The following is a 27405-nucleotide window of genomic DNA, read 5'->3' as shown; positions in this document are numbered from 1 at the left end:
AACAAAAGGGAATAAATAAATACATAAATAAATTTAAAAAAATTAACAAGCTTATAGTTGTTGTAAGCACGTAAGAAAAACTTTGGTCCTTGTTGTCAAAATTGAGACTCTGTAGGGTTAAGGAACACACACACACGCACACACAAACACTCCTGGAAAACTGTAGTTTGGACAATGTGACAACTCCTCCAGAAAAGATTTTTATTTGATTTGACCAAAAAACATCTTTGTATTGATAAAAATCCCAGATATATACACCTAGCCAGTGGAAACTAAGCAATGGAACCCGCCTTGACTGATTGCCACTTATTTCATTATTATACAAAAGCCAGTACCTACTGGCCTTTCTCTCTCACTTTCTCTGCAAGTGAAATGTGAGGTATGATTACATATACTATTGTATATTCCTCAATTATTCATGCCAAGCCTCTCCTCTTGAAAATACAGATTGTTGTTCTTAAAATCTCCTAAATACATATAGACTGAATACATCAGACAGCACTAACTCTATAAAGCATGATGCCATACCCCAACCTCCCCTTCTGAATCTTATTATATAGTCTGTGATAACCAAACTTGCTTCCCTGATTTAAAAGTTATTTTCTTGCCAATAAACTATACTTTTCTTTTTTAAATTTGTATTTACTTATGTACTATTGAATAGATAAGAGAGAGATTCAGAGAGGAGAGGGAGAGAGACAGAGACCTGCAGCTCTACTTCACCACTCATGAAGCTTTCCCCCTGCAGGTGGGGACCAGGGGCCTGAACCTGTGCCCTTGCACACTGTAGAGTGTGAGCTTAACCAGGTGCACCAAAGCTTGGCCCCCTAAGGTATTCTCTTTTATTCATATGTTCCTTGCATTTTTTAACAAAAATGTGTTAAGGAATGCTGGGAAATTGTGCAGATGCAGTCACATCTGCCATGTTGTCCCCTCAGGCTACTGCTAGTTCCCATGAGAGTTGGGACATTCTCGGAGTGCATGTTTCTCCATGTTTTGCCCTCAGGGCATTGTCTATTTCCCGGATATTTGGAGTGCTTTGGTCACTCCTCCCCCCTCCCATTCTCATGAGAGTTATTATCCTATCCTGGAGTGCTATGGTTACTCCTACCCCCTCCCATTCTCATGAGAGTTATTATTCTATCCTGGAGTGCTATGGTTACTCCTCCCCCTTCCCATTCTCCCAAAAGCTACTCCTATAAAAGCCCTTCTTCTTCCACACCTCGTTCTCTTGCCAGCGCTTCACTTCGTGTTCAGAGGCAGGAAAGGTTACTGCATGAGGCGGCCATTTTCACTACCTCCACGTGGCCCAACCTGCTTTTTTAGCACCCAACTCTTAGGTGCCAGCGCAAATAAAGATTTGTGTTCCCTCTTCGCTCCGGACCTTCTCTCTTCTCTGCAGCACACAACAACAAAGGAAAAAAGTAATATGCATAGTATGCAAATTCTAAAATACAAAAATTAAAAAAATAAAAGTTGTTCACTGATTCATAAGAGCACATTAAATATGTAATGTGGTAACACAGAAAATATCCTTGAGGGGGTTGGGCGATAGCACAGTGGGTTAAGCGCACGTGGCACGAAGCTCAAGGACCAGAATAAAGATCCAGGTTCAAGCTCCTGGCTCCCCACCTGCAGGGGGGTTGCTTCACAGGTGGTGAAGCAGGTCGGCAGGTGTCTTTCTCTTCCCTTTCTGTCTTTCGCTCCTCTCTCGATTTCTCTCTGTCTTATCTAACAACAATGACAGCAACAACAACAAGAAGAATGACAATAAAAAAACAAGAAAATATCCTTGGTAATGTAAACTCTCACTTTTAGTTTATAAGTAACATGAGCTTAATATAATTTTAGGGATATAGTTTTACATCTATACATTTGTAAAGACACTGTAATTTTAATATCATTATAATTATTATTTTAATTGTTTATTGGTTTAGCAAAGAGAAGGAGAATAAAACGAGCACAGTGCTGAACTCTGGCAAGTGCAGTTTTGAATTATGTACAATAGAACCACTTTCCTGGCTTATAATTATTTGTTTAAAGTATCATAGTTTTTACCTTCTGCAACCCTCAATGACCCTGGGTCCATGCTCCCAGAGGGCTGGAGAATGGGAAAGCTATCATGGGAGGGGGTGGGTTATGGAGATTGGGTGGTAGGAATTGTGTGGAGTTGTACCCCTCCTACCTTATGGTTTTGTTCATTAATCCTTTCTTAAATAAAAAATTTTTAAAAAAAGAAAAAAAATTTATTTATGAATTTATTTATTTTCTTATTTATTTTATAGGACAAGGACAGAGAGAAATTGAGAGGGGAAAGGAAAGACAGGGAGAGAAAAAGAAAGACACCTGCAGCACTGCTTCACTACTTGTGAGGCTTCCCCCCTGCTGATGGGGACCAGGGACTTGAAACCAGGTCCTGGATCACAGCAATATGTATGTTCAACCAGATGCATTGCCATCCAGCCCCATGTCTTGTAGTTTTAGTGTAAAAATAATCATTTTTATTATCCCTTTACTCTTAATACTGTTTTATCTGGTTTGGCATAAATTTAAAATGAATCTCACTTTTTTTTTTCAAAATGGCACTACATTATCAAAGCCAATTAATTTTATTTATTTATTCATTTATTTATCAGATAGAGACAGAGTGAAATAGAGGGAAGAGGGAAATAGAGAGGAACAGAGAAACAGTGACACACGCAGCACTGCTTCACCATCTGTGAAGCTTTCCCCCCGGGGCAGGTGCGGATCTGGAGCTTCAGCCCTGGTTGTTGTACATGGTAACATGTGCTCTGAACCAGGCGTACCACCACCTGCTTTCAAAACAAAGTCATTTTATTGGAAATTATTAGAATTAAACAATACTTTGACTATTTTAATTGTCATGGGTTGGCAAGACAGCATGATTATGCAAAAAATACTTTCATGCCTGAGGTACCAAGGGTCCCAAATTTAACCCCCAGCACCACCATATGCCAGAACTGAGCAGTGCTCTTGTACAAAACAAAACAAAATTAAAATGAAATACTTTAGTTGTCTCTAAAAGCACCTCCATAGCATAAGGAATAGCATGATCAGAAATTATGAGCATATTAATGTTCTGACATAAAGTTTTGCAGTGGTAGAGAAAAAATCAAGGCTATTTTCTTTAATTAAAACTTGAAGGTGCCAGCAGCTAGTTCTCCTAGTAGGAAATGCATCTTACAAAGCAAAGAAGTGTTGGCTTTGAGTCCATCACCATATGTGAACACCGTAACACCAGGGAAAATCTATGGACTGTGAGCCTATATTGTTTCTCTCCTCTTTCTCTACTCCTTTCCTCTAATTTTCTCTCACTCTATTTGCAATAAAAATAAAAATATCATTTTGGGAACAATAGAAAAGTACATGTGTGAGGTCCCAGAACCACACCAAACAACAACAAAAACTTGAGGTGAACAAAAAAGATAAAAGCCTCAGTAAGATTCTGAAATTAAATGTTGAACATTGTCAGGGCCAAGCAGTGGTACACCTGGTTAAGTGCACATACCACAGTGCACAAGGACCCAGGTTAAAGCCCCTGGTCCCTACCTACAGGGGGAAAGCTTCATGAGTGGTGAAACAGGGCTGCAGGTATCTATTTCCCCTTCTCCTTTCAATTTCTCTCTGTCTTTATCTAATAATAAAGACTTAAACACTGCCTGGAAAACATTTATTTTATTATTATTTAATTAAATGAATTCATTTATTTGCTAATAATGGAGAAACAATGAGAAGGAAGAGGAAGATAGATGCCTGAAACGTTGTTCCACCACTTTTGAAGCTTCCTCCGCAAGTATGGGCTTCGGATTGAACCCTGGGCTTTGTGCACTGTTAAGTGTGCTAACCACTTAACCAGGTGTGCCACTACCCTACTGGAACATTTACTTTCAATGCTGTCAGTTCTCAATACAATTTATCAGTTTCATTGACAATAAAGCCAAATGATAAATCCAAGTTCTGTTCGCAAAGTTCAATTCAGGCTGACAGACCAACAATTCTCTACCTTCATCTTATGCCTGGTTCTGGGTGAGATAGTTCTAGGAATGGAATTCAGGGGGAGAGATATGGAATGTCACAGCTGTGTTCCTGCTTTACTCTCAACTAGATCTCACTAAAACTGAATCTATTTCACAATTTTCTAATGGGTTACTGAATATTCTTTGCCTTCCCACCCTTCCTCCCACCAGAGAAAACCAGCCAGAAATTTAACAATCATAAGTAAATACTACTTAGCACATTAAACCTTGCCCAGAAAAAAATGGCATTGACTACCAGTGACATTGTGAGAGCTGTCTTAGGAAACCAGACACTTTCCCAACATACAAATTGACATTAATGACTGCTTTCCTGATAGAATGTTCCTTGAAAAGCAAAGAATCTGCCTTATTCATCATTTTGCATCATTAAGTATGTAAATGGACTCATTGTCTTGCAAGTTCCAATTTGTTTTTCCCAGAATCAATTATGAAAACGACATCCATCCATCATAAATACACACACACACACGCACACGCACACGCACACACACACATAAGGTTTGGATGTTTGTGACATATCTTTTATTTTATTTTATTTGTTTTCTTTATATTTTCTGAACTACCAAATTATCTCTGTATCAAAAATCTAGAAATGCAACTTAGTGATCTTTAAATTTAATGCTAAAATTGCCTTAAATGTGACTTAGCTCAGGATATATTCATGTTTTCATCATATATTTTATGTATATGCATAAGAAATGGGTTAAAAATTGTCACAGTTTTTACCAATATATATGAATTTAAGTTAGGTACATATATTTTTAACAGTTTTTTAATGTATGATTCTTATAAAATACCCAAGAAAATAGGATATTCAGAAGTATGATAGCTCAGAAAAATTTTCAAGTGAAAGAATTTGAAACCATTAAATATATAATAGTAAAATAGTGGCATCCTTAAGAATGTAACTTGGTTAAATAGGAATGTATTGACCATATCTATATTTGTAGTAAGACAATTTTCCTGATGTGTTTTATAGACCTGGAGATACTAAGAAGAAAATAATAAAACTAGTGACTCCCATTTCTAAAGAAACTAAAACTCAGAGCACAAGTTACTCCACATGCTTGTATCTGAACTCATTTCTTCCAATTGCTGATTATCAAGACAACAAACACTCCACAACAGTTACCAAAAAAGGAACACTGGTGTTGGTTCATGTCCACAGACATGCTGTGTTTTTCTTGAATGCATTCCCCATGAGGAGACTGCACCAGTCAATTATCACAGCCCATCTCCAATTCAAATAAAACCACAGCTGAGGCTTCAGTCCAGTCTACCTGAATCTACCCACAAATAGACCCTCCTAATTCAATACAACAACAACAACAACAACAAGGTCATCTATTATAAAACTATGGTAAGCCAAGCTATTAATTAGTCACCCTTTACTACTCAACTAGCAGAGGGCAACAAACATATAGCCAGACTGATGATTAAATAAAAAAATAAACAATGACAATTATGTTGGTCTACTATAAGTATTTCCAAATATTGAGATTTTTTCCATAATGACATATCTTACCTAAATATATGTCTGAGTGACTGATATTTAATTTGAATTTAGAATTAAACACACTAGGCCTAAATTCTATTTCTCCTTAAAGCTCCAAGCCATCTTTATTTAGCTATGCCTATTTATTATGTATACTAAAATAAAAGACAAGGTCTACTTGCAAATCTCTATTATTTATATTCCCCTTAGCTTCATATTTTATACTCCCCATATCTGGATGGCTAATATTCATTAACAGTATTTATACTTAATACCTTAAATTAATATATATATATATATAATAAGAAAAAAAACTTAAAATAATATAGGTTGCATTTAATACAGTAATAAAGATGACTGGATAAAGTGTGTAAGGAAGCCTGGGCAGTGAGGTGAGCCAGTCAGGATTAGGAGTAGCAGCTATTCAAAGACATTTATGTGGACACTGTATAAATGCTTACCAATTACTGTGAGAAACATGTTGGCCACAACATGACCAAATGGATTCCGAGCCACACATTCATATTTTCCTTGGTCAGCTTGACCTACATCATAGATAATTAATTTGCCTTCACCATCCACATGGAATTTACCACTCTCAGTAATCTGAACCCCTCCCTAGAGAGTAAAAAAGAATTGTCACTGAGAGAAAATATGTTAAAATTAAATATGTTAAAAATTAACATCTTGGGGCTGGGTGGTGGCACACCTGGTTGAGCGCACATGGTACAGTGCACAAGGACCTGGGTTCGAGCCCCTGGTCCCCACCTGCAGGGGGAAAACTTTGCAAGTGGTGAAGCAGGTCTGCAGGTCTTTCTGTCTCTCTCTCTAGCTTCCCTCCTCCTCTCAATTTCTGGCTATCTCTATCCAATAAATAAATAAATAAAGATAATAAAAAATTTTAAAAAATAACATCTTGGGCTGGGGAGATAAGCATAATGATGATGTAAAAAACACTTTCATGCCTGAGGTATCAAAGGTCCCAATTTCAATACCAAGTACCACAATGATCCAAAATTAAGCAGTGCTCATGCTTGTTCTCTTGCTCTCGCACTCTTTTATTAAAATAAAGCAAATAAAACATATATTTTAGAAATTAACATCTTTAAATTCTGTTTGATATAGTCTTGTGTGCTCATTAAATATTTGCTGAATGCCACCCATGTCTACCAGTAGATCAGACATAACATTGCTGGTATCTTGGATTGCCCACAATCTGACAGGACAAAATTTAAATCCTAGATAAAGGATCAAATATTGACCTTGGCATTCTTTCTACACTGTAACAATAAAAATAGGCCAAGTGGTTTTGGAAAATAGCTTTGTAATTTTCCACATATTTTATATTTTATTAAAAGTTTCCACAAAAGCTATGATTCAAGAATAGGCAGGTTCATTTATTTTAAAAAAATATCGCAATCAATTAAGAATAATTTATTTCAATTTGGTGATAAATATGAAATTGAAAGACAATTAGGCTGAAAGAACATAACTCATACTTTATGTGTTCTTTACCAAGCAAATATCAAAGCCCTGAATGATAGTCACTTAAATGAAAGAAAAAAAAAGCAAGAAATATGTCTGCTTCAGAATAAGAAATGTTGGTTGCTAGCAAAAAAAAAATCACAACAGTAATAAATCAATATAAGAATCATTACCTGTGTTTCAGTGGGTCAATACATCTGTCAATGTTTTTTAATATCACTGTATTTTATATGATATCTTACCTTGTTCCAAGTAATTATGGGTTGTGGTTCTCCATGAGCATGGCATGGAATGTTTATATTCTTTCCAACCTCTACACTTACATCTTGAGGTAGTTGAATAAATACTGGGAGAACTGTGGACACAAGCCAAAATATATCATGCAGTTACTGAATTTTATCAATATATGCCAGCCAAGTCAAACAGTGTAAATCTGCTGACTATATTAGCTAGCCACACTGCTTTAAAAAATATCAATCAGTTGGACATCTGAGGAAATGATAAACATCAAAAGTAGGGCTGTGGCAATTAGCACTGAAGAAGGATCATAAAAAAAGGAAGATAAATCAAAATGTAATATATTTGTAATATTTATTGATTCAATCTATGAGTACAAAGGCTTTCATGATTTTTTTTTCACACTATATTTTTACAAATATGAAGCAAGGATATATGGTAATATAAAAAATATATTGCTGGCTAAGATAAAAAGATTCAATCTTTACTTAAAATGGAACTCACCTAACAAGAAAAAGTTGAAAGTTTCAGATACAAAGAATGGAAACAGAGATTGAGAGAGGAAGAGACTCCACAGCATCAATGTTTCCCTAAGTATCTTTAGGAGCCAGGATTGAACCTGGGTCATATGCATGATAAAGCAGAAAGACTCTCAGGTGAGATAACCTCCCAGCATGAGAATGTGATTTTTTTCTCCAGGATTTTCACTGGAGCTGGGTGGGCAGGACTAGGAATACACCGCTCCTGGTGGCCATTTCTTTCTTTCTTTTTAACTCTCCTTCTTCCTCCTCCTCTTCTTCTTCTCCTTCTCCTCCTTCTCCTCCTTCTCCTTCTTCTTCTTCTTCTTTTCTTCTTCTTCCTCTTCCCCTTCCCCTTCCCCTCCTCCTCCTCCTTCTCCTCCTTCTCCTCCTCCTCCTCCTCCTCCTTCTTCTTCTTCTTCCTTCTCCTCCTTCTGCTTTCTCCTTCTCCTTCCTTCTCCTTCTTCTCCTCCTCCTCCTCCTCCTCCTCCTTCTTCTTCTCCTCCTCCTCCCCCTCCCACTCCCCCTCCTCCTCCTCCTCTTCCTCTTCCAAAAGGACAAGGAGAAATTGAAAAGGGGATAGGAGATTGAGAGGGAGAAAAAAGATAAACACCTGCAGACCTGCTTCACTCTTATGAAGCATTCCCACTGCAAGTGGGGGATCCAGGGGCTCCAACCTGGGTCCTCACACTGGTCCTTTAGCATACTGCTTTGTGCACTTTACTGGGTGCCCACTGCCCAGCCCCCTAAAATATATTTTTAGTTAAAAATAAGTTCACTGCAAAGATTTAAAATTGTATTACTGGAGAATCCCACCTAATATGTACAATGAACCAGTATCAATTTATAAAACTCTCCTAGAAAATGAAGAGGGAGGCTTGTCTCATGATTCTTTTTAGAAAGACTTACTCTAATATCAAAAACAGATATAATATCAAAAACAAAATGGGGGAGTTGGGCGGTAGCCCAGCGGGTTAAGAGCATGTGGAGAGAAGCACAAGGACCTGCTTAAGGATCCTGGTTGGAGCCAGTGGCTCCCCACCTGCAGGGAAGTCCCTTCACAGGCAATGAAGCAGGTCTGCAGGTGTCTTTCTCTCCCCCTCTCTGTCTTCCTTTCCCTCCTCTCTCCATTTCTCTCTGTCCTAACAACAATGGCATCAATAACAACAATAACTGAAACAACTATAATAAATAAATAAATAAATAAATAAATAAATAAATAAATGGAATCAATATGTAAGTATTTTTCATAAAGTTATTTTTCAATGCTGGCAGAGGAAATCCACAGAATGGAAAAGTTTACACACCACGAGTGAGAAATTTTATTTACAGATGTAAGACTTTTTTCTTTTTGCTTTATCTTTACCAAGTTATCTTTTATTGGACTATGTTTCTTCACTAAGAAAAAATGCCAGTTTTTCAAACACTTAATTCTTATGTGATGTTGAATTGATAGGTTATACATTGTGTGCTAGTGTACTATCTGGGTACAGTGTTAGTTACTGAAGTTGTGTAATGCAATTATTCAGTATGATTACTTCTCCTTAATTGTGTTATCTTTTTAGAGTTTTCTTGGATGTTCTTTCTTTTGTATCATAGCTAATAGCAATATTTTACTTTTCCAGATATTAAGTGATAATGATGAAAGAAGAAATGCTGTTCTAGTCCTTTCCTTAATGAAATTATATTATTTTGCAATTAAGTAGAATTCTAGATGCCATCTAATGTTTAGTCCATTTATTTTATCATATTTAAGAAATGCCTGTTCATACCTATGTTATAAAATTTTTTAATGAAAACTAGTGTTGATTTTTGTCAAATATCTTTTTTATATTTATTCAAACAAATAATGATTTTTCTCCTAAAGTTAAATCATTGACAAAATGTTCACAGTTTTCTAGTTATTAAACAATTTTGACTTTTCAGGATAAACACTACTTAATTGTTAACAAATATACACGGTTTATTCTTTGTTAATTATTTATATTCATAGAATATTTGCATAGATATGTTAGTTATACCATTTTATATTTTAATAAGTCCTTAGTATTATTTTATGAAGATAGTCCTTACTTTTTATTTATTTAATTTATTATTATTTATTATATATATTTATTTATTGGACAGAAACAGCCAGAAATCTAGAGGGAAGGGGGGATAGAAAGAGAGAGAGATAGAGAGATACCTGCAACCCTACTTGACCACTTGCAAAGCTTTCCCCCTGCAGGTGGGGACCAGGGGCTCAAAGCTGGGTCCTTGCTCATTATAACATGTGCGCTCAATCAGGTACGTGACCACCACCATGACCCAAATGCATACTTTTTAATAAAAATTTTATAGCTTTTTAAAAATTCTTGAAATTATGTAGCACTGAATTATTATTTTAAAATATGATGGGCTTTCCTGTCAAAACAACTTGGCATATGCATTTATTTTTAAAAGCTCCTAAGTTTAATATATACAATAATTAAGCCTATATGCTCATTTTACTATGACAAATGTTTTTATTGCTCTGATCTTGGGTATCACCCTCCCTACTACTATATTCTGTTTAGATGTCCATCTCTTTGAAATTATTCTTCATTAATTATATGTTTCTATAAAATTACTAGCTTTTCTGAATGTCTATAATATATATTTAAAACATATTAGGTAAAAAAAAATTGTATAAGTAAATGTTCGAAGTATCTCTGGAGTGAAAATACAGTGAGTGGAGTGCAGTAAATAGACAGCCAAGCTTATATGCATTAATTACAAAGTTTGATCCCTGACATTGCATATGTCATTGCCAGAAAGATAGTCTTGCTATTTCTTCCTTCCTTCCTTCCTTCCCTCCTTCCTTCCTTCCTTCCCTCCTTCCTTCCTTCCTTCCTTCCTTCCTTCCGCCCTTTCTTTCTTTTTAGATATCTACATATTTTTAATTTTTAATTATATTTATTTATTTATTGGATAAAGACAGCCAGAAATTGAGAGGAAAGGGGGTGATAAAGAGGGAGAGAGACAGAGAGATATCTACAACACTGCTTCACCACTTGCAGAGCTTTCCCCTTGCAGATGGGGACCAGAGGCATGAACCTGGGTACTTGCTCATTGTAACATTTGTGCTCAGCCATGTGCTCGACCACCTGGCCCCGTGGTTCTTTCTTTCTTAAGAATAAATCTTAAAAATATATATATATATAAAAGATATACATGAAAAAGACAAGTAAAATAAGATGAAAATACAAGTTAAAATATTTTAAGAAGAAAAATTTAGATATCAGGTCTAAAAGAACTCCATGGTGATCACTGCTCCCCCAATGGTTTAGTAACAGCTTATAATTAAAAACTATTGTGAAACCTAAAGAAAAAAAAATTGTTTTGGTTATCATTTGGACTCCAATCTAAGTCAACTTTTTCAAAGATAAAGAAAGAGACAGAGACTAAGAGAAACAGGAAGTGAGGGAAAGACACCACTGCATTGAAGCTTCCTACAGTGTGCTGGGCATCATGTTAAAGCAGCTGGTGAAGAATGATACAAGGTATTCCCACCAACTCCTTCCCCCTCTAATGAATTGCCAAGGATGAACCCCAACCTTTTTTACATGTACTAGATAACTAAGCAAGCTCTTTAGCTCATTTTTATTCTATGTTTTTATTTATTTATGTTAAATTTATTACTATCTTTATTTATTAGATAGAGACAGCCAGAAATTGAGAGAGAAGGGAGTGATAGAGACAGAAAGATACCTGCAGCGCTGCTTTACCACTCGTGAAGCTTTTTCCCTGCAGGTGTGTCGGCTTTCTGGCGGGGTGATCTCCAGCAGGAAGGACCCCTGGCCGGCTCTTTTTCACTCGCTCAAGAGACACGAAGCAAATACACCAGGAAGAAATGTATGCTCAGATCTCATTTATTAGCAGGTGATCAAGAGTTTAAATAGAAAACCAAACAAAGAACATATTTCAAACATGTCAGGAATTACAGGTTTCTTAAAGGTCTGCTTGTCCCTATGGTAGGGGGCTGGTATGACAGGAATTGATGAGATACATAAAGGTCAAGACAATTATTTTCCATTATGCAAGTAACTTAATTATCCAAAGGTATTTGAGAGAAACATAGGGGTTAAATCAGCAGGGTGAGATAGGGTAAAGATAAACAGAGCATGGTAGGTATCAAAGCTATAAGGAAATAAAGTTTGGTGCTTCACTGACTGTTGTCAAAGAGGTGTGTGATGGAGTGTGCTTTCTCTAGTGATCAAAAGTGGGGTGGTTGTGGGAACTTTGGGAGACTATGTGAACTTTTACTGAACCATAAGGCAGGCAGGCCATGTGGCCTGCAGTTAATGGAGAAGGGTATTGAAGTTTCTGTGTGCTTGACAGTTAAGAAGGGAAGAACTCAGTCTGAGAGACGGTTTCTCCCCTTTGCTAACCTTGGTTGAGAGAGACTAACTAGAGGGTATCTTCTCAGACCTCCATCCAAGGATGGGGGGAGTTCTCCCTAAGCTCTATCAAGCTTACACATAGCCCCACACTGGTGGGGACCAGGGGCTTGAACCTAGGTTCTTGTGCATTGTGATGTGAGTGCTTAACCAGTTGCACCACCACTTGTCCCCCTATTCTATATTTTTCAAGTGAAAAGAGGTGAGTGAGATAAAAGGAAAGACACCAAAACCACACCCCACCAAAACCACACCCCACCTCCAGTAAAGTTCCTAAGTGCAATGGGATGGTGTTCCCATGTAGTGTCAAACATCATCCTTCTTGGACCTGTATTCTCCTCCCAATAGTGTCAAATATCAAACCCAGGGTTCATGTAATCTGGAATTTACTCTATTGCTGAGCCAACACTAAGGCCCCTCTAACTTTATTTACATTGGTCATGTTCACCATCTTAACAACTCAGTCTGAGTACATGGAAACATATCTTCTCATTAAAGAACTACTATTAAAAACTTAATACTTTTGATTTACATGATCAAATGAAATGAGATCTTACAAAAGGTGTATTTGAAAGTGTAGTCATGGTTTTAACATTTTTTTCAGAGAATTGTGTCAAATCTTTACTACTATGCCAAAATTTGATAATTGGTTGCTTCTTTTGTCATTTTTCTTCATCACACACACAACTGACTCAAGATTTACTTCAAGTAGTATGTTCTCATGACTTGCTAATAACATTCTCAAGTGAAACTATTTTTTTCCCAATGAGAGTAAAAAAATAAAAAATAGTTTCATTTCCTTGGTTTACACCAATTTTCCAGAACTTTTCCCCTAAAGTTTTACACTATCAGTATAAACATCAGGCCAGTGGGAAAAGCAAATGGAGACTTCATCCTATGAGATATTTAAACCGTAAGGTCTCTGATTTTATTTATTTGAATGATGGTGACAATAGATCATGGGAAATAAACACAACCTGATAATGAGAAGATTAATCCACATAACAAATCAAATTTCAATCTTTTACATAAATGCATCTGAAGCAAAGTAGCTGTAGTATATTCCTAATAGCTTTGAGCATAAGAAGAGAGAGATTTATCCCATCATTAATTAGAAATAGTATCCTTCAGTGAGAAAGTCTGCACAGGTGGGCTTTTTTTCAAAATAAATTTTGAAAAAAAATGTTGCAAGAAAATACTCCATGAGAAAGCATGATATTAACATTTATTTTCCAAAATTAAAATTTGAAGATGAAAAAAGATAAATTGGAAGACAATAACTGTGTTGCAATTTATAGATTCCATAAAATAAAAATTAAAAATCTAAGTAATAACACTAAATAATAAAAAACTAACTAAAACACTAAATAATCTAATTCCATTCCAGGTGTTCCACTCCCTAATAAAGTCCCCAAACCTAGATATAGTCGAGGTCACCTCAGATAGAGCATAGGTTCACCCGTGCCCATAAACTAGGGGAAAAATATATACCTGAAAGCAGAAGTACACAAGAGCATGCAGGGAATACCCCCCAACACTTCATCTGCACTATTCCAGTCTTTAGGTCCATGATTGTTCAACAATTTGTTTGGCTTTGTATGTTAACTCTCTTTTCAGCCACCAGGTTCCAGATGCCAGCATGATGCTGACCAGACTTCCCTGGACAGACGACCCCATCAGTGTGTACTGGAGCTCTGCTTCCTCAGAGCCCTACCCTACTAGGGAAAGAGAGAGGCAGACTGGGAGTATGGATCCACCAGTCAACGCCCATGTTCAGCGGGGAAGCAATTACAGAAGCCAGACTTTCCACTCTCTGCAACCCACAAGGACCCTGGATCCATACTCCCAGAGAGATAGAGAATGGGAAGGCTATCAGGGGAGGGGATGGGATATGGAGATTGGGTTATGGGAATTGTGCGGAATTGTACCCCTCTTATTCTATGGTTTTGTTAATGTCTCCTTTCTTAAATAAAAAAAAAACCCAAATAATAAATAATGTGTATCAGAGATACAGAAAGAGGTCACCCCTCCAGAATGTGCAAGAAGAATCCCGGCACTCATTACCTTTGGGTTTTACAGTCAATTGCGCTGCTACTTTTTTCACTCCCAATGGACTGACTGCCTGACATTCATAATGACCTTGATCATGAGGTGCTGTGTGGTCAATTCTCAAAGTGCCTGAACAGAGAACTGTATGACGACCTTCCTGAGGGAGAGGCCCTCCTGCAAAGAGAAAGAAAAATCAATGTGTATTGCACTTAGATGGTGCTAAATGCTAGTGGCAAATACCATATGATTATCTAGGAAAGGTCAGAATCTTTCTGTTAGGAAACCCTGTATGTCATGGATATTGCAGTGGTCTCTTCCTCACACAGTATCCAGGAAATAGATAACACTCTTGACAGGACCAAAAGAAGAGGAAAGTTAGTTTTTGTTTTGTTGTTTGTTTGTTTTTTCCATCAGTGTTGTGTCTAGGGGCTCTGTGCCTACACAACTCCTGCATTCCCAGCAGATCTTTTGTTCTGTCATAATTTAGATAAAAGGTGAGAAACAGTGAGAGAGTGTATAAGAAGGAGAGACCCTGCAGCACAGCTCCATCACTTATGAAGCTTCCCTGAGCAGGTGCAATCATGCTGTGATGGGGACAAGAACACAAGTTTTAATCAGATTCCTTCACTTTCATATTTACCCTTGACTTTAATAATCAGAGTAAAAATTACAAAATCAATATAATTACATCACTCTTTTTTTTATGACTTCACTTCACATTCAGAATAAAAACTAAAATTCCTTCCTTTCTTCCTCCTTACTTCCCTTCCTCCCTCCCTTCCTTCTTCTCTTCCTTCCTTCCTTCCACACTTCTTCCTTTCTTCATTTTTCTTTTCTAAGGTAGAGGCAGAGGTACAGACTGAAAGACAGCACAGCACTGTCTTCTTTAATTCTGTGGAGGCAGGCTTTAAAATGTGTTATACACATGGCCAAGCAGCACTATCCAAGTGAGCTATTCCACTGACCCTAAAAACTAAAATGTTAATAGGACATGTGAGGCATTGCATGGGGCATGGGGCATGGGGCACTCAACACCATTGTTTTCAGGCATATCTCTCCTACCTTCCAGTCAATAGATTATAAACAGGGCAAAATTAGGCTAAAAGATTTTTTTTTTTAATTTTTTGTTCTTATTGCCACTTGTGTTACCACTGGGACTCAGTGCCTGCTCTATGAATCTACCACTTCTGGCAGACATTTTTCTTTTCATTTTATTTTTTTTCTATTTTATTTGATAGGATAGAGAAAAATTGAGGGGCAGAAAGGAGATATAGAGGGAGAAAGATAAATACCTGCAGACTTATTTCACCACTCAAAAAGCTTTCCTACAGGTGGGTATAGGGGAGCAAGCCCAAGTCTTTGCACTTGGTAACCTATTTGTTCAACCGGGTACATCACTGTCCAGCCCAAAAATTTATTTTTTAATTTTTTGTTAATAAATATAAATAAACTATTATCAAAGCCAAGTTGGTAGGGCAGTAGGCAGTGTGTATACCATTATGGGTTAGGCTCCAGTTTCTTCCTTAACATTGCATATACCACTGGTGTTCTGGACTGTCATATAAAAATGACTTGAAAAATAAATAAACTAAGATATAATTCATCAAATGCAATCTTAAATCATATCCCTAGTCCATATTCCCAGAGTAAAGAATAGGAAAGTTATTAGGGGGGGTATATGGAATTATGGTTGTGGGAACTGTGTGGAGTTGTACCCTTCTTATCCTATGGTTTTGTCAGTGTTTCATTTTTATAAATAAAAATTAAAATATAGGTTCGGTGGAGCCAAGGTGGTGACTCAAAGACAACGCATGGTCTGAGCTCTGTAAGGAGGCTGCTTCAAAACTGAGTGGAGGTGTTGCTTGACTACATGGTTTTGGTTGAACTGCATTAATCTTTGCTTTGGCTGCTATTGTACTTTCTGAGGTTTGTGACTTCATCTAAGAAAAGACTCTAATGTTGCATATACTCACACAATAAAACTGAAGAGCGACAGGACATAAAAATACAAACCACACCAATTAAAAAAAGAGGTCAAATTGAGAGCAAATAAAACAGCTAACACAATGAATGAGGACAGGACCCTAGAAGATATCCCAAATAAATTAGAAGAAATTATATATAAGAGAACTATCCAAACAGTAATGGAACTATTAATTGCAGAAATGAGGGCAACTATTGAGAAAGGGCTATCATAAATATGAAACAACAGATGATATCCTCAAGGAAAATACCATCTACCTCAAGATAATTAGAGAACTGAAAGTTGAAATAGCTGAGCTAAAAGGACAACTAGCAGAACAAGCTAATACTATAACTGAACTGAAGAAGGAAGCTGAGGGAAGGGAAAGCAGTTTAACCAAAGCAGAAAATAGCGTCAGACAGACAAAGAATGAACTAGAGAAAACTAAGAAGGAGGTAAAAGAACTAAAAAAAAAAAAAAGAGAGAGAGAGAGATTTAGAGACACTGAAGACAATAACAGAGACATATGCGATGATCTCAAAAGAAGTAACATTTACATAATTGGCCTACCAAGGGAAAAAATAAAGGAAGAAGAAGTAAACATTCTAGAGGAAATATAGAAGAAAACTACCCAGCCATAAACAACAGAAAGGACATTAAGATTCAAGAGGCCAAGAGAGTCACAAACAGAATCAAACCAGACCTGAAGACACCAAGACACATCATAGTTACAATGAAAAGAAGTAAGGATAAGGAAAGGATCTTAAAGGCTATGAGAGAAAAACAAAATGTCACATACAGGGAAAAACCCATACGACTATCAGCAGACTTCTCCACTCAAACTCTAATAGCCAGAAGAGAAGGGAAAGATATCTATCGAGCCCTCAATGAAGAAAGAATTCAACCAAGGATACTATATCCAGATAAACTTTCATTCTGTCTAGATGGAGGGATCAAAACCTTCTCAGACAAGAAACAGTTAAAGAAGGCAACCATCACCAAGCCTCCCCTGAAAGACGTTCTAAAAGACCTCTAATAAACAAGAACATCACCAAAAATACTTGCCATATATCAGAGAGCAAAAAAAAAACTGTTGAATAATGGCACTTCAATACTTTAAATCCATAATATCAATAAATATGAATAGCTTAAATTCACCCATTAAAAGGCACAGAGTGCGAGGATGGATCAGAAAACACAAACCAACCATATACTGCTTGCAAGAATCACACCTAACCCAACAAGACCAACACAGACTTAAAGTGAAAGAATGGAAAACTATCATACAGGCTAATGAACCACACAAAAGGCAGGAACATCCATTCTCATCTTTGACACAATAGACTTTAAATTAACTAAAGTAACAAAAGATAGGCAAGGTCATTACATAATGATCAGAGGATCAATCAATCAAGGAGACTTAGCAATTATTAACATCTATGCACCAAATGAAGGCCCATCTAAATACATCAAACACTTACTGAATGAGCTACAAAAATACATCAATAGTTATACAGTAATAGTAGGAGACTTCAACACCCCACTCACACGTCAGATCAATGAAGCAGAGAATCAATAAAGAAACAAGAGAATTAATTGAAGAGATGTATAGACTAGCCCTCCTAGAAATTTCAGAGTTCTTCACCCCAAGAAACTGGAATAGACATTCTTTTCAAATCCACACAGCACATCCTCAAGGATAGACTACATTTTAGGCCACAAAGACAGTATCAACAAATTAAAGAGCATTGAAATCATCCCAGCCATCTTCTCAGACCGCAGTGGACTAACACTAAGATTCAACAACAAAAAGAAAATTACTAAAAGTCACAAAACTTGAAAACTCAACAACATACTGCTTAGTAACCACTGGGTCAAAGAGGCACACAAGCAAGGAATTCAAATGTTTCTCAAAACAAATGAAAATGAAGACATGAGCTATCAGAATATACAGGACACAGCTAAAGCAGTACTTAAAGGTAAACTCATAGCCATACAACTACACATTAGAGAACAAGAAAAAGTCCAAGTATACAACCTTATTGCATACCTTAAAGACTTAAAAGACCCACAAAGGAACCCTAAAACAATCATAAGGACTGAAATCACCAAAATTAGAGTGGAAATAAAGAACATCTAAAATAAGAGAACCATACAAAAGATCAATGAAGCCAAATGTTGGCTCACTGAAACATTAAACAAAATTGACAAACCCTTAGCCAAACTCAGTAAAAAAGGGAGAAGACTCAAATTAATATAATCATAAATGATAGAGGGGATATCACAACAGAAATCCCCAAAATCATCTGAAACTTTTACAAACAACTATATGGTGCCAAGCTAAAGAATTTGGAAGAAATGGAAGAATACCTAGAAACATATACCTTTCCAAAAACTGTACCAGGAAGAACTATAGAATCTAAATGCACCAATCACAAAGAAATTGAAACAGGTATAAGGAATCTTCCAAATAACAAAAATCTAGGACCAGAGGGCCAGAAAAAGATGGCTTTACAAATTAATTCTACAAAACATTCAGGAAACAGTTAATACCTATACTTAATAAATATCAAAGAAACAGGAAACACTCCCTTCCACATTCTATGAAGCCAACATCATCCTGATACCAAAAGCAGATAGGGACACAACAATAAAGGAAAAACTACATACCAATATCTCTGATGAACATAAATGCCAAAATATTAGACAACATCCTAACCAACCGATACAGCAGTAAATGAAAAAGATTGTTCGTCAAGACCAAGTGAGATTTATCCCAAGAATTCAAGGCTGGTTCAATATGCATAAATCAATGTCATCCACCAAATCAGTAAAAGCAAAACCAAGAACAACATGATTATCTCAATTGATGCAGAGAAAGCCTTTCACAAAATCCAATATGAATCATGCTCAAAACACTACAAAAAATAGGAATAAATGGGAAATTCCACAAGGTAGTAGAGTCCATAAACAGCAAACCTACAGCCAACATCATACTCAACAGACAGAAGTTGAAAGTATACCCCCTAAGACTGGGGACTAAACAGGGCTGTCCATTATCACCATTACTTTTCAGCATAGTATTGGAAGTTCTTGCCAGAGCAATCAGACAAGAGACAGAAATCAAAGGACTACAGATTGGAAGGGAAGAAGTCAAACTCTCACTATTTTCAGACAATATGATAGTATGCATAAAAAGACCTAAATAATCCAGCAGAAAGCTACTGGAAGTTATTAGGCAATATAGCAAGGTATCAGGCTATAATATCAATGCACAAAAATCAATGGTACTTCATTATGCAAACACTAAGTCCAAAGAAGAGAACATCCAGAAATCACTCCCATTCATAGTCACAACAAAATCATTAAAGATGTAGGAATAAACCTGACCAAAGATGTGAAAGACTTATATACTGAAAACTATGAATAACTATTCAAAGAAATAAAAAATGATACCAAGAAGTGGAAAGATATACCATGTTCATGGATTGGAAGAATAAATATCATTAAAATGAATATTCTCCCCAGAGCCATATACAAATTTAATGTAAAAGTTTAATTTTGTCAAAGTTTCATCAAGCTTCTTTAAGAGAATAGGACAAAAACTACAATCATATCTGGAACCAGAAAACACCTAGAATTGCCAAAACAATCTTGAGGAAAAGAAACTGAAATGGAAGAAGCATCATACTGGCAGATTTCAAACTGTATTATAAGGCCATCATCATCAAAAAGTGGACCACAAAAATAGAATTAAGGAGTCCTATGAGAAATAAGAGACTGAAGGGTTGACATTCCATGCCTGATATCTCTGGATACATTCTGAAGTGAAGCATCCTGAGGTGGTACTCATTGCATTGAATAGGTTGGGATCAGCAGATGCAATATTAGTTGGTATGAATTGAGAGAAGCATGCTGCAAAGTGAGCCCCACTCTAGAGGTTCCAGGACTGGGGGAAATATGGGCTTTATAGAGGAAGCAAGAGATTCCTGCTATCTTAGGTTTAAGAAGGCAACAGATAGTTATTAGTATAATCAAATTATTTGATAATTGGGTTGACTCTGAAAATCCCATTGCTGTATCATACATGATCTCACTGTAATTTGTCCTTTTTTGATGATATATATATATATGTATTTCATAAAGCAATGCCACCAGTTACTTCTGCTCTCCTGGTCTAAGCTTTTAGGAATTAAAATTAAAAAGTTTGAGACATTCAATCAATTTTCCCCTTCTCATATTAATGAAGTAGTGATTTATATGATTACAAGTTAATAGGAGTTCCCACCACTAAACACTGTTCCATCTGATCCTCCCCCCACCCCCAAGAAGCTGAGCATCTACCCTCACCTCACCCTCTACCCACAGATTTTTACTTTCTTGCCCTACTCCAAACTCAGTCAGATACTGCTTTGAGTTTTACTTTTTGTTCTTTTTTTCTCAACTTCTGTTTATGAGTTGGATCATCCCATACTCATCTTTGTCTTTCTGACTTAGCTCACTTAATATAATTTCTTCTAGCTCCAACCAAAGCAGGGTCAGAGAAGGTGGGTTCATTGTTCTTAAAAGCTGTGTAGTAGTCCATTCTGTATATATACCACAGCTTTCTCAGCCATTCATCTGTTGTTGGGCACCTGGGTTGATTCCAGGTTTTAGCTATTACAAATTGTGCCACTATGAACATAGGTGTACACATATCTTTTTGGTTGGGTGTTATGGAGTACTTGGGTTATATCCCTAGGAGAGGAATTACTGGGGTCATATGAAGGTCCATGTCTAGCCTTGTAAGAGTTCTTCAGACTGCTCTCCAGAGGTTGGACCAATCTATATTCCCACCAGCAGTGCAGAAGGGTTCCTCTGTCCCCAAGGCCTCTCCAGCATTTGTTGCTGCCGTCCTTTTGGATGTATGCTATCCTCACAGGGGTGAAGTGCATTTCTCTGACAGTCGTTGACCTGGAGCAATTCATGTGTTTGTTAGCCTTTCAGATCTCTTCTGTAGTGAATGTTCTGTTCATCTCCTCTGTCCATTTTTGGATGGAGTCATTTGCTTTTTTTTGTTGCTAAGTTTGCTGAGCTCTTTGTATATTTTGGTTATTATTCTTTTGTCTTATGTATCGTATGTGAAGATTTTCTCCCATTCTATGAGGGGTCTCTTTGTTTGAGTGATGGTTTCTTTTACTATTCAGAAGCTCTTCCATTTGATGTAGTCCCATTGGTTTGTTTCTGCTTTAGTCTTCCTTGCAATTGGATTTGTATCATAAAATATATGCTTGAGGTTTAGGTGGGAAAGTATTCCACCAATGTTTTTCTCTAAATATTTGATAATTTCTGGTCTAACACACAGGTCCTTGATCCATTTGGACTTGACTTTTGTTTCTGGTGAGATAAAGTGGTTCAGTTTCATTCTTCTGCAGGTTTCAACCCAATTTTCCAAGCACCATTTATTGAAGAGACCCTCGTTCTTCAATTTAATATTTTGGGCCTCTTTATCAAAAATTAGGTGTCCATAGGTGCGGGGGTTCAGCTTTGGGCTTTCAAGTCTGTTCCACTCTTCTATGTACATATTTTTGTTCCAGTACCAGGCTTTTTTGATGATGATGGCCTTATAATACTGTTTGAGATCTGCAAGCATGATGCTTCTTCCATTTCAGTTTTTTTTTTTCTCCTCAAGATTGTTTTGGCAATTCTAGGTGTTTTCTGGTTCCAGATATGATTGTAGTTTTTGTCCTATTCTCTTAAAGAAGCTTGGTGAACCGTTGATAAAAATTAAACTTTGACATTAAATTTAGCTCTGGTAGTGGTAATTATAACCCTCTTATTCTATGGTCTTGTCAGTGTTTGCATTTTATGAATAAATAATTTTTTAAATTAAAAAAATATATATATATCCCTAGAATTTTATTGCATATATGTAATATTTAAACTATAGCAATTTTGCTGAATTATAACACTTGAAGTTCTAAACCAACATATAAAAATGGTGCTTTTAGTAAAGCTTGGACTGGTAACCTTTCATAGCCATGCTCCAGGTCATCATTGTATTCCCTACTTCTGAGCTTATGTTATAGGTATGTTATCAATAGAAAATAAATAGGCAATCTTTTTCAATTTGGAGAAAGTTATTCTCTAATGAAATGTATTGTTACAGAAGGAAACAAGTAGATAAATAAGTGTGCACATAGGAGCCAGGTCATGGCACACCTAGTTGAGTGCACATGCTACAATGTGCAAGGACCCATATTCAAGCCCTCATTTCCCACCTGCATAGGGAAAGCTTTGTGAGTGGTCAAACAGTGTTTCAGGTATCTCTCTGTGTTTCTCCCTCTATATCACCCCCTTCCCCCTCAATTTCTATCTTTATTCAATAAATAAATATAATTAAAAATTTTTAAAAATAAGTGTGCACTTATGTGGCACAAAGTTTAAGAGTTTACATATTAAAGAGTTTAATTGTTAAGAGTATATTTAATAATATAAATGAAATTAATACATGTGTTTGAAAGGAATTCTTAGAAGACACTTTATTCCACTGTTTTTCATTTTCAGCTTCAAACTTCTTGACTTCCTGGAACACACATTCAATGTCTTGCTTGTTCAATTGGCCCTTGTCTTTGATGGTAATATTACCTTTCCCTGTGTTGTTATCCACAGTAGATACACTGAGGATAGCATTAGCATCAAAAACAAAAGTCACTTCTATTTGAGGAAAATCACAGTGCACAGGGTATGTCTGTGAAGCCAAATTTTCCAAGCATGTTGTTGTTCTTAGTAACAACACATTTACCTTCTTAAACTTCAATGATCATACCAGGGTGTGTGTCTGAGTAAGAAGTTAAAGTCCATTTCCTTAGTAGGAGTGGTAGTGTTTCATTTAATAATGACTAAAATGATTCCACACAGTTTCTTCTCTCTTTCTTTCTTTCTTTCTTTCTTTCTTTCTTTCTTTCTTTCTTTCCTTCTTTCTTCCCTTCCTTTTTATTCCCACCAGGGGTTTGGTGCCTGCATGATAAATTCACTACTGGTAGCCATTTTTACCTCTATATTTGATAGGACAGAGAAATTGGGAGGTAATTGAGAGGGAGATATAGAGGGAGAGGGACAGGGGTCAGGTGGTGGCACACCTGGTTGAGCACACATGTTATAATATACAAGAACCTCAGGCGGGTGCCCACCCACAGCCAAATCCAGAGCTCCTGGGGGATGGGGCAGTGCAGTGCTGACCTGAGCCATTTTGCACAGTAGCACAGTTGTCAGACCCAGCAGAAAAGTAAAGAAAGCTTAAATTGAGCAGGGAACCTAAAAGAGGAATTCAGAACAGAATTTGATAAGAACCTACAAAGCTTGAAAGAAGAACTTCAAGCAGAGTTCACTAAGGAGTTGGGAAGCATGAAAGAAAATTTTCAAACAGAACTGTAAGGACTCAAAGATACATTTAGTGCAGTTCAAACTCAGGTAGATGGCTTAGGAAATAGACTCACACATGCAAATGAAAGAATTTCCAATCTTTCACAATCAGCTCACTCTTTCAATTCAAAGATGAGGGAGAAGAAAGATTTAAAAAGAATGAAGCTACTCTCTGTGAAATTGCAGACTCCATAAAAAGGTCAAATGTATGAATTATAGGAATACCTGAGGAGGTCGACCAGGTCAAAGGTCCAGAGGTAATTTTCAGAGAAATTTTAGCTGAAAATTTCTCTCACCTAGGCAATCCTCAGAACATGCGTATTCAAGAGGCAGACCAATCACACAGGTTCATAAATCCAAAACAACCAACACCAAGGCACATTATGGTAAAATTATAAATACACAATGACAAGGAAAAAAAAGTTTCAGGCTGATAGGGAAAAGGAAAGAAGTTACATACAAAGACAGAACTATCAGACTCTCATCAGATTTTTCTTCACAAACCCTAGAGGAAAGGAGACAGTAGAAAGATATATCAAGGCACTACAGGAGAGGGAATTTCAGCCACGAATTTTGTATCCTGCAAAATTATCCTTCAAGCATGAGGGAGAAATAAAGGGTTTTTTAAATATTCAAAAAAAAAAGGAATTTATCACAATCAACCTTACAAGAAATACTGAATGAAGTCCTACAGGAAAGGAGGAAGTAAAAGAACACACATTCTCAGCAAGGTGAACAGCAGTAAACTAGAAACAAGAACACAATAAAAATAAAAAGAACAATAAGCAAATAGAGGAGGGAACTAGAAGACAAAGAAACCCTATCAAATGTTTGCTAATTAAGATCAACTTAAAAAAGACTTTTCTAAATACACAATGCTAGTTATTACACACAAAGCAAAACAGGGAACCACAAAGCAAAACAGGGAACAGATATTTACAGAAAGCACAAGGAAAATCAGTGAGGAATTCACCACAGAAACTCATCCACACAAAAGATCAGATAGAAACAAATGGGCAAAGATTCAGAAATTTAAAATAAACTCAAAACAAAATCAGAATGAACATAAGTAAACTACATGCATCAATAATCACCTTAAATGAAAATGGCCTAAATTCACCTGTCAAAAGTCTCAGAATAGCAAAATGGATTAAAGAACAGGATCCATCCACTATATGTCTCCAGGAAACACACGTCCAAAGAAAAGACAAATGGAAACTAAATATAAGAGGTTGGAGCAAGATATTCCAAGCTTATAACTCACAAAAAGGGCAGGGACAGCTATTCTATTCTCTAATAAAATAGACTTTCAGCCAAAGAAAATAATTCAGAGAAAGAAGGACACTACATAATGGTTAAATGGTCAATCCAACAAAAAATATATAACTATCATGAACATATATACCCCCAACTTAGAGAACCCAAATATATAAAACAAACACTATACTAATGAATTTTACAAAACAGTCAAAGAAGAGATAACACCAATCCTCCTCAAACTCTTCCAGAAATAGAAGAAGAGGGAACACTCCCAAACACAGTCTATGAGGCTAACATCATCCTGACCCCCAAAGCATGAAAGGACCCCACCAAAAAAGAAAACTATAGACCTATGACCCTGGTGAATATTGATGCAGAAAGTCTCAATAATATCTTGGCTAATTGAATCCAACAATATATTAAGAATAATCCACCTTAACCAAGTGGAATTTATCCCTGGGAAATCAATGTAATCCATTATATCCACAAAAAGAAAGATAAAAATCACATGATAATAATGGCCCATTTGGTCAATATCATACCACCTCATCTGGGGCCCCAGTTAGGGAACCCTTGGATTCCTATACACATATGATGGGCCTAGACCTCTAAAGGGTCCCTCTCTCCACCACCATTTGTCACTTCCATAAGAAATGGTAGCTTGTGGGCCCTCCATGGGTTCTTACCATAAATCAATGATGGTAGGGATAGCCTCAGTCTCTTAAGGGAGGCTGGGGGGTATCCTGCCCTGCCACTTGAAGAACACTGGTCTTGAAATAAGTGCAGCCTGCAATGTTCCCAGTTGTGACCATGAGCTATAAGGGACCAATAGGGACTTAGAGGTTATACAGGCTCTTGTGCCATATATATGCCCTGGAGCAGATGGATGGAGGTAAATAGTTAATTTTAGCTACAGATTTCTTTTTTCAAGAACAGGAGCTACTCCCTGCCCTAATCCAACTAACTAGCCCTTTTCTCTACTCTGTGTTGGTATGCTTCTAGTTTTGCTTCTGGGATCCCTTCTATTACATTGCTTGATGTTGTGGTCTATTTACATGGTCATTCTGTTACATTGGTTTGGTCTCACTCCCCCTGCCTCCGGGAGATTTTGGTTTAGTCCTTGCTAGTTGGTGCTTCCTCCTTCTCCCCAGCCCCTATGCTATGTACTTCCTTGGTTCCTGACTCTTCTGCCGGAGGAGAGAGAAGCAGGATAGAATTGGGTTGTGATTAGATTAGATTATTTTTTTGAACTGTGCACTCGTAAATAAAGAAATACTGTTTCTCTGCTCAGCCATGTGTCCCTGGTTGTCTGTCTCCTGCCGCGAAGCTAGCCCAGCATACTGGCACACTGAATTTTGACTGACAACTCTGACACCATTCTCTCAGAAAATATTCTTATCCAACCTCAGGCTAGCTACCAAACTCAAGCAAAACTACCATAGTTGTGTGGTCCCAGGAACATGCCTAAAATGTATGTGCTAGCTTTCTTCTACCCTAAAATCCCTAATCTCATCTGCTCTAATCTTAATATTTGGCTCCTGTTCATTAACCATTTTGTCTCAGTTTAGGTCATGCCACCTTCCACACACCAAATTATAGATGCTACCATGACTCTATCCCAACTTCTCTGGGCAAACGACCTCACCAATATGTCCTGTACCCTCACATCTCCAGAGCTCTGGTCCACTAGGGAAAGATAGGAACAGGTTGGGAGTATGGATCGACCTGTCAATGCCCATGCTCAGTGGAGAAGCAGCTACAGAAGCCAGAACTCCTACCTTCTACTCCCCCAAAACAATCTTAATCCATACTCCCAGCGGGGGAGAAGTGATAGGATGAAGATAAGAGGACTCTGCACTCCAGCTCCATCAGCACTCAGAGAGAGAGAAGTAAAAGAAGAGGGACACATGGAGGTAGTTATGTTGTCTTGAGTGTCTTGAAGGGGAAGAGAGGATTGAATCAGAAAAAAAGGGGCAAATATGTATAAATGTGGACAGATAGTTGTAGAGATGATGGTTGGTCCATGTCTACAATCTTAGGGAACTATGGTGGATTGCAGTGGGGAGACTGAAGATTCAGAACTCTTGTGGTGGGAATGGTGTGTATTCAAATCTCTGCTGACATGTAATTATGTAATATAAAAATAAATAAGTAATTTAAAAGAAAGAAATAGGTGAGTGTTCAAGTGTAAAAGTCTTTCTCACCAAGTGGGTGTCTCCTACTGTAAATTTATTTCAAAGACTCCTTCTTCAATAGTAAAGACCATGATATCAAATACCACATGATAGGTCAAAGATCACATAATTTTTCTCAGTTCCAATCTTTTTGTCTAAGAAAAAAGTAATATCAAATGTAACTGATTACTTGATGATTCTTCATGTATTAAGACCAGCAGAAGTTTCACTTTTGATAGTTTGATACTGACATCCATTAAGTAGAAATTGTGAAAACAGCATTGCTGTCTTTCCAAGGTGGGCTTTTGCAATTTCTCTCATCTGTATTAGTATAAAAGATACAG

General features: G+C 36.9%; 1 protein-coding gene across 4 annotated transcripts in view; it reads right to left on the bottom strand.

Annotated features, from left to right (window-relative positions):
• PXDNL (peroxidasin like) overlaps positions 1–27405 on the bottom strand; it is a 515089-nt gene that overhangs the window by 120645 nt on the left and 367039 nt on the right. For all 4 annotated transcript variants that reach the window (XM_007515968.2, XM_060198510.1, XM_060198505.1 and 1 more), the window contains 3 exons: positions 14276–14434; positions 7281–7393; positions 6015–6171 (listed from right to left, as the gene is read on the bottom strand). In XM_007515968.2, the coding sequence (XP_007516030.1) occupies positions 6015–6171; positions 7281–7393; positions 14276–14434 (429 nt within the window). The remainder of the gene's footprint in view (positions 1–6014; positions 6172–7280; positions 7394–14275; positions 14435–27405) is intronic.

The sequence above is a fragment of the Erinaceus europaeus genome, chromosome 1 (genome assembly GCF_950295315.1).
Source record: "Erinaceus europaeus chromosome 1, mEriEur2.1, whole genome shotgun sequence".
NCBI lineage: Eukaryota > Metazoa > Chordata > Mammalia > Eulipotyphla > Erinaceidae > Erinaceus > Erinaceus europaeus.
This window is presented reverse-complemented; position numbering and strand designations above follow the sequence as displayed.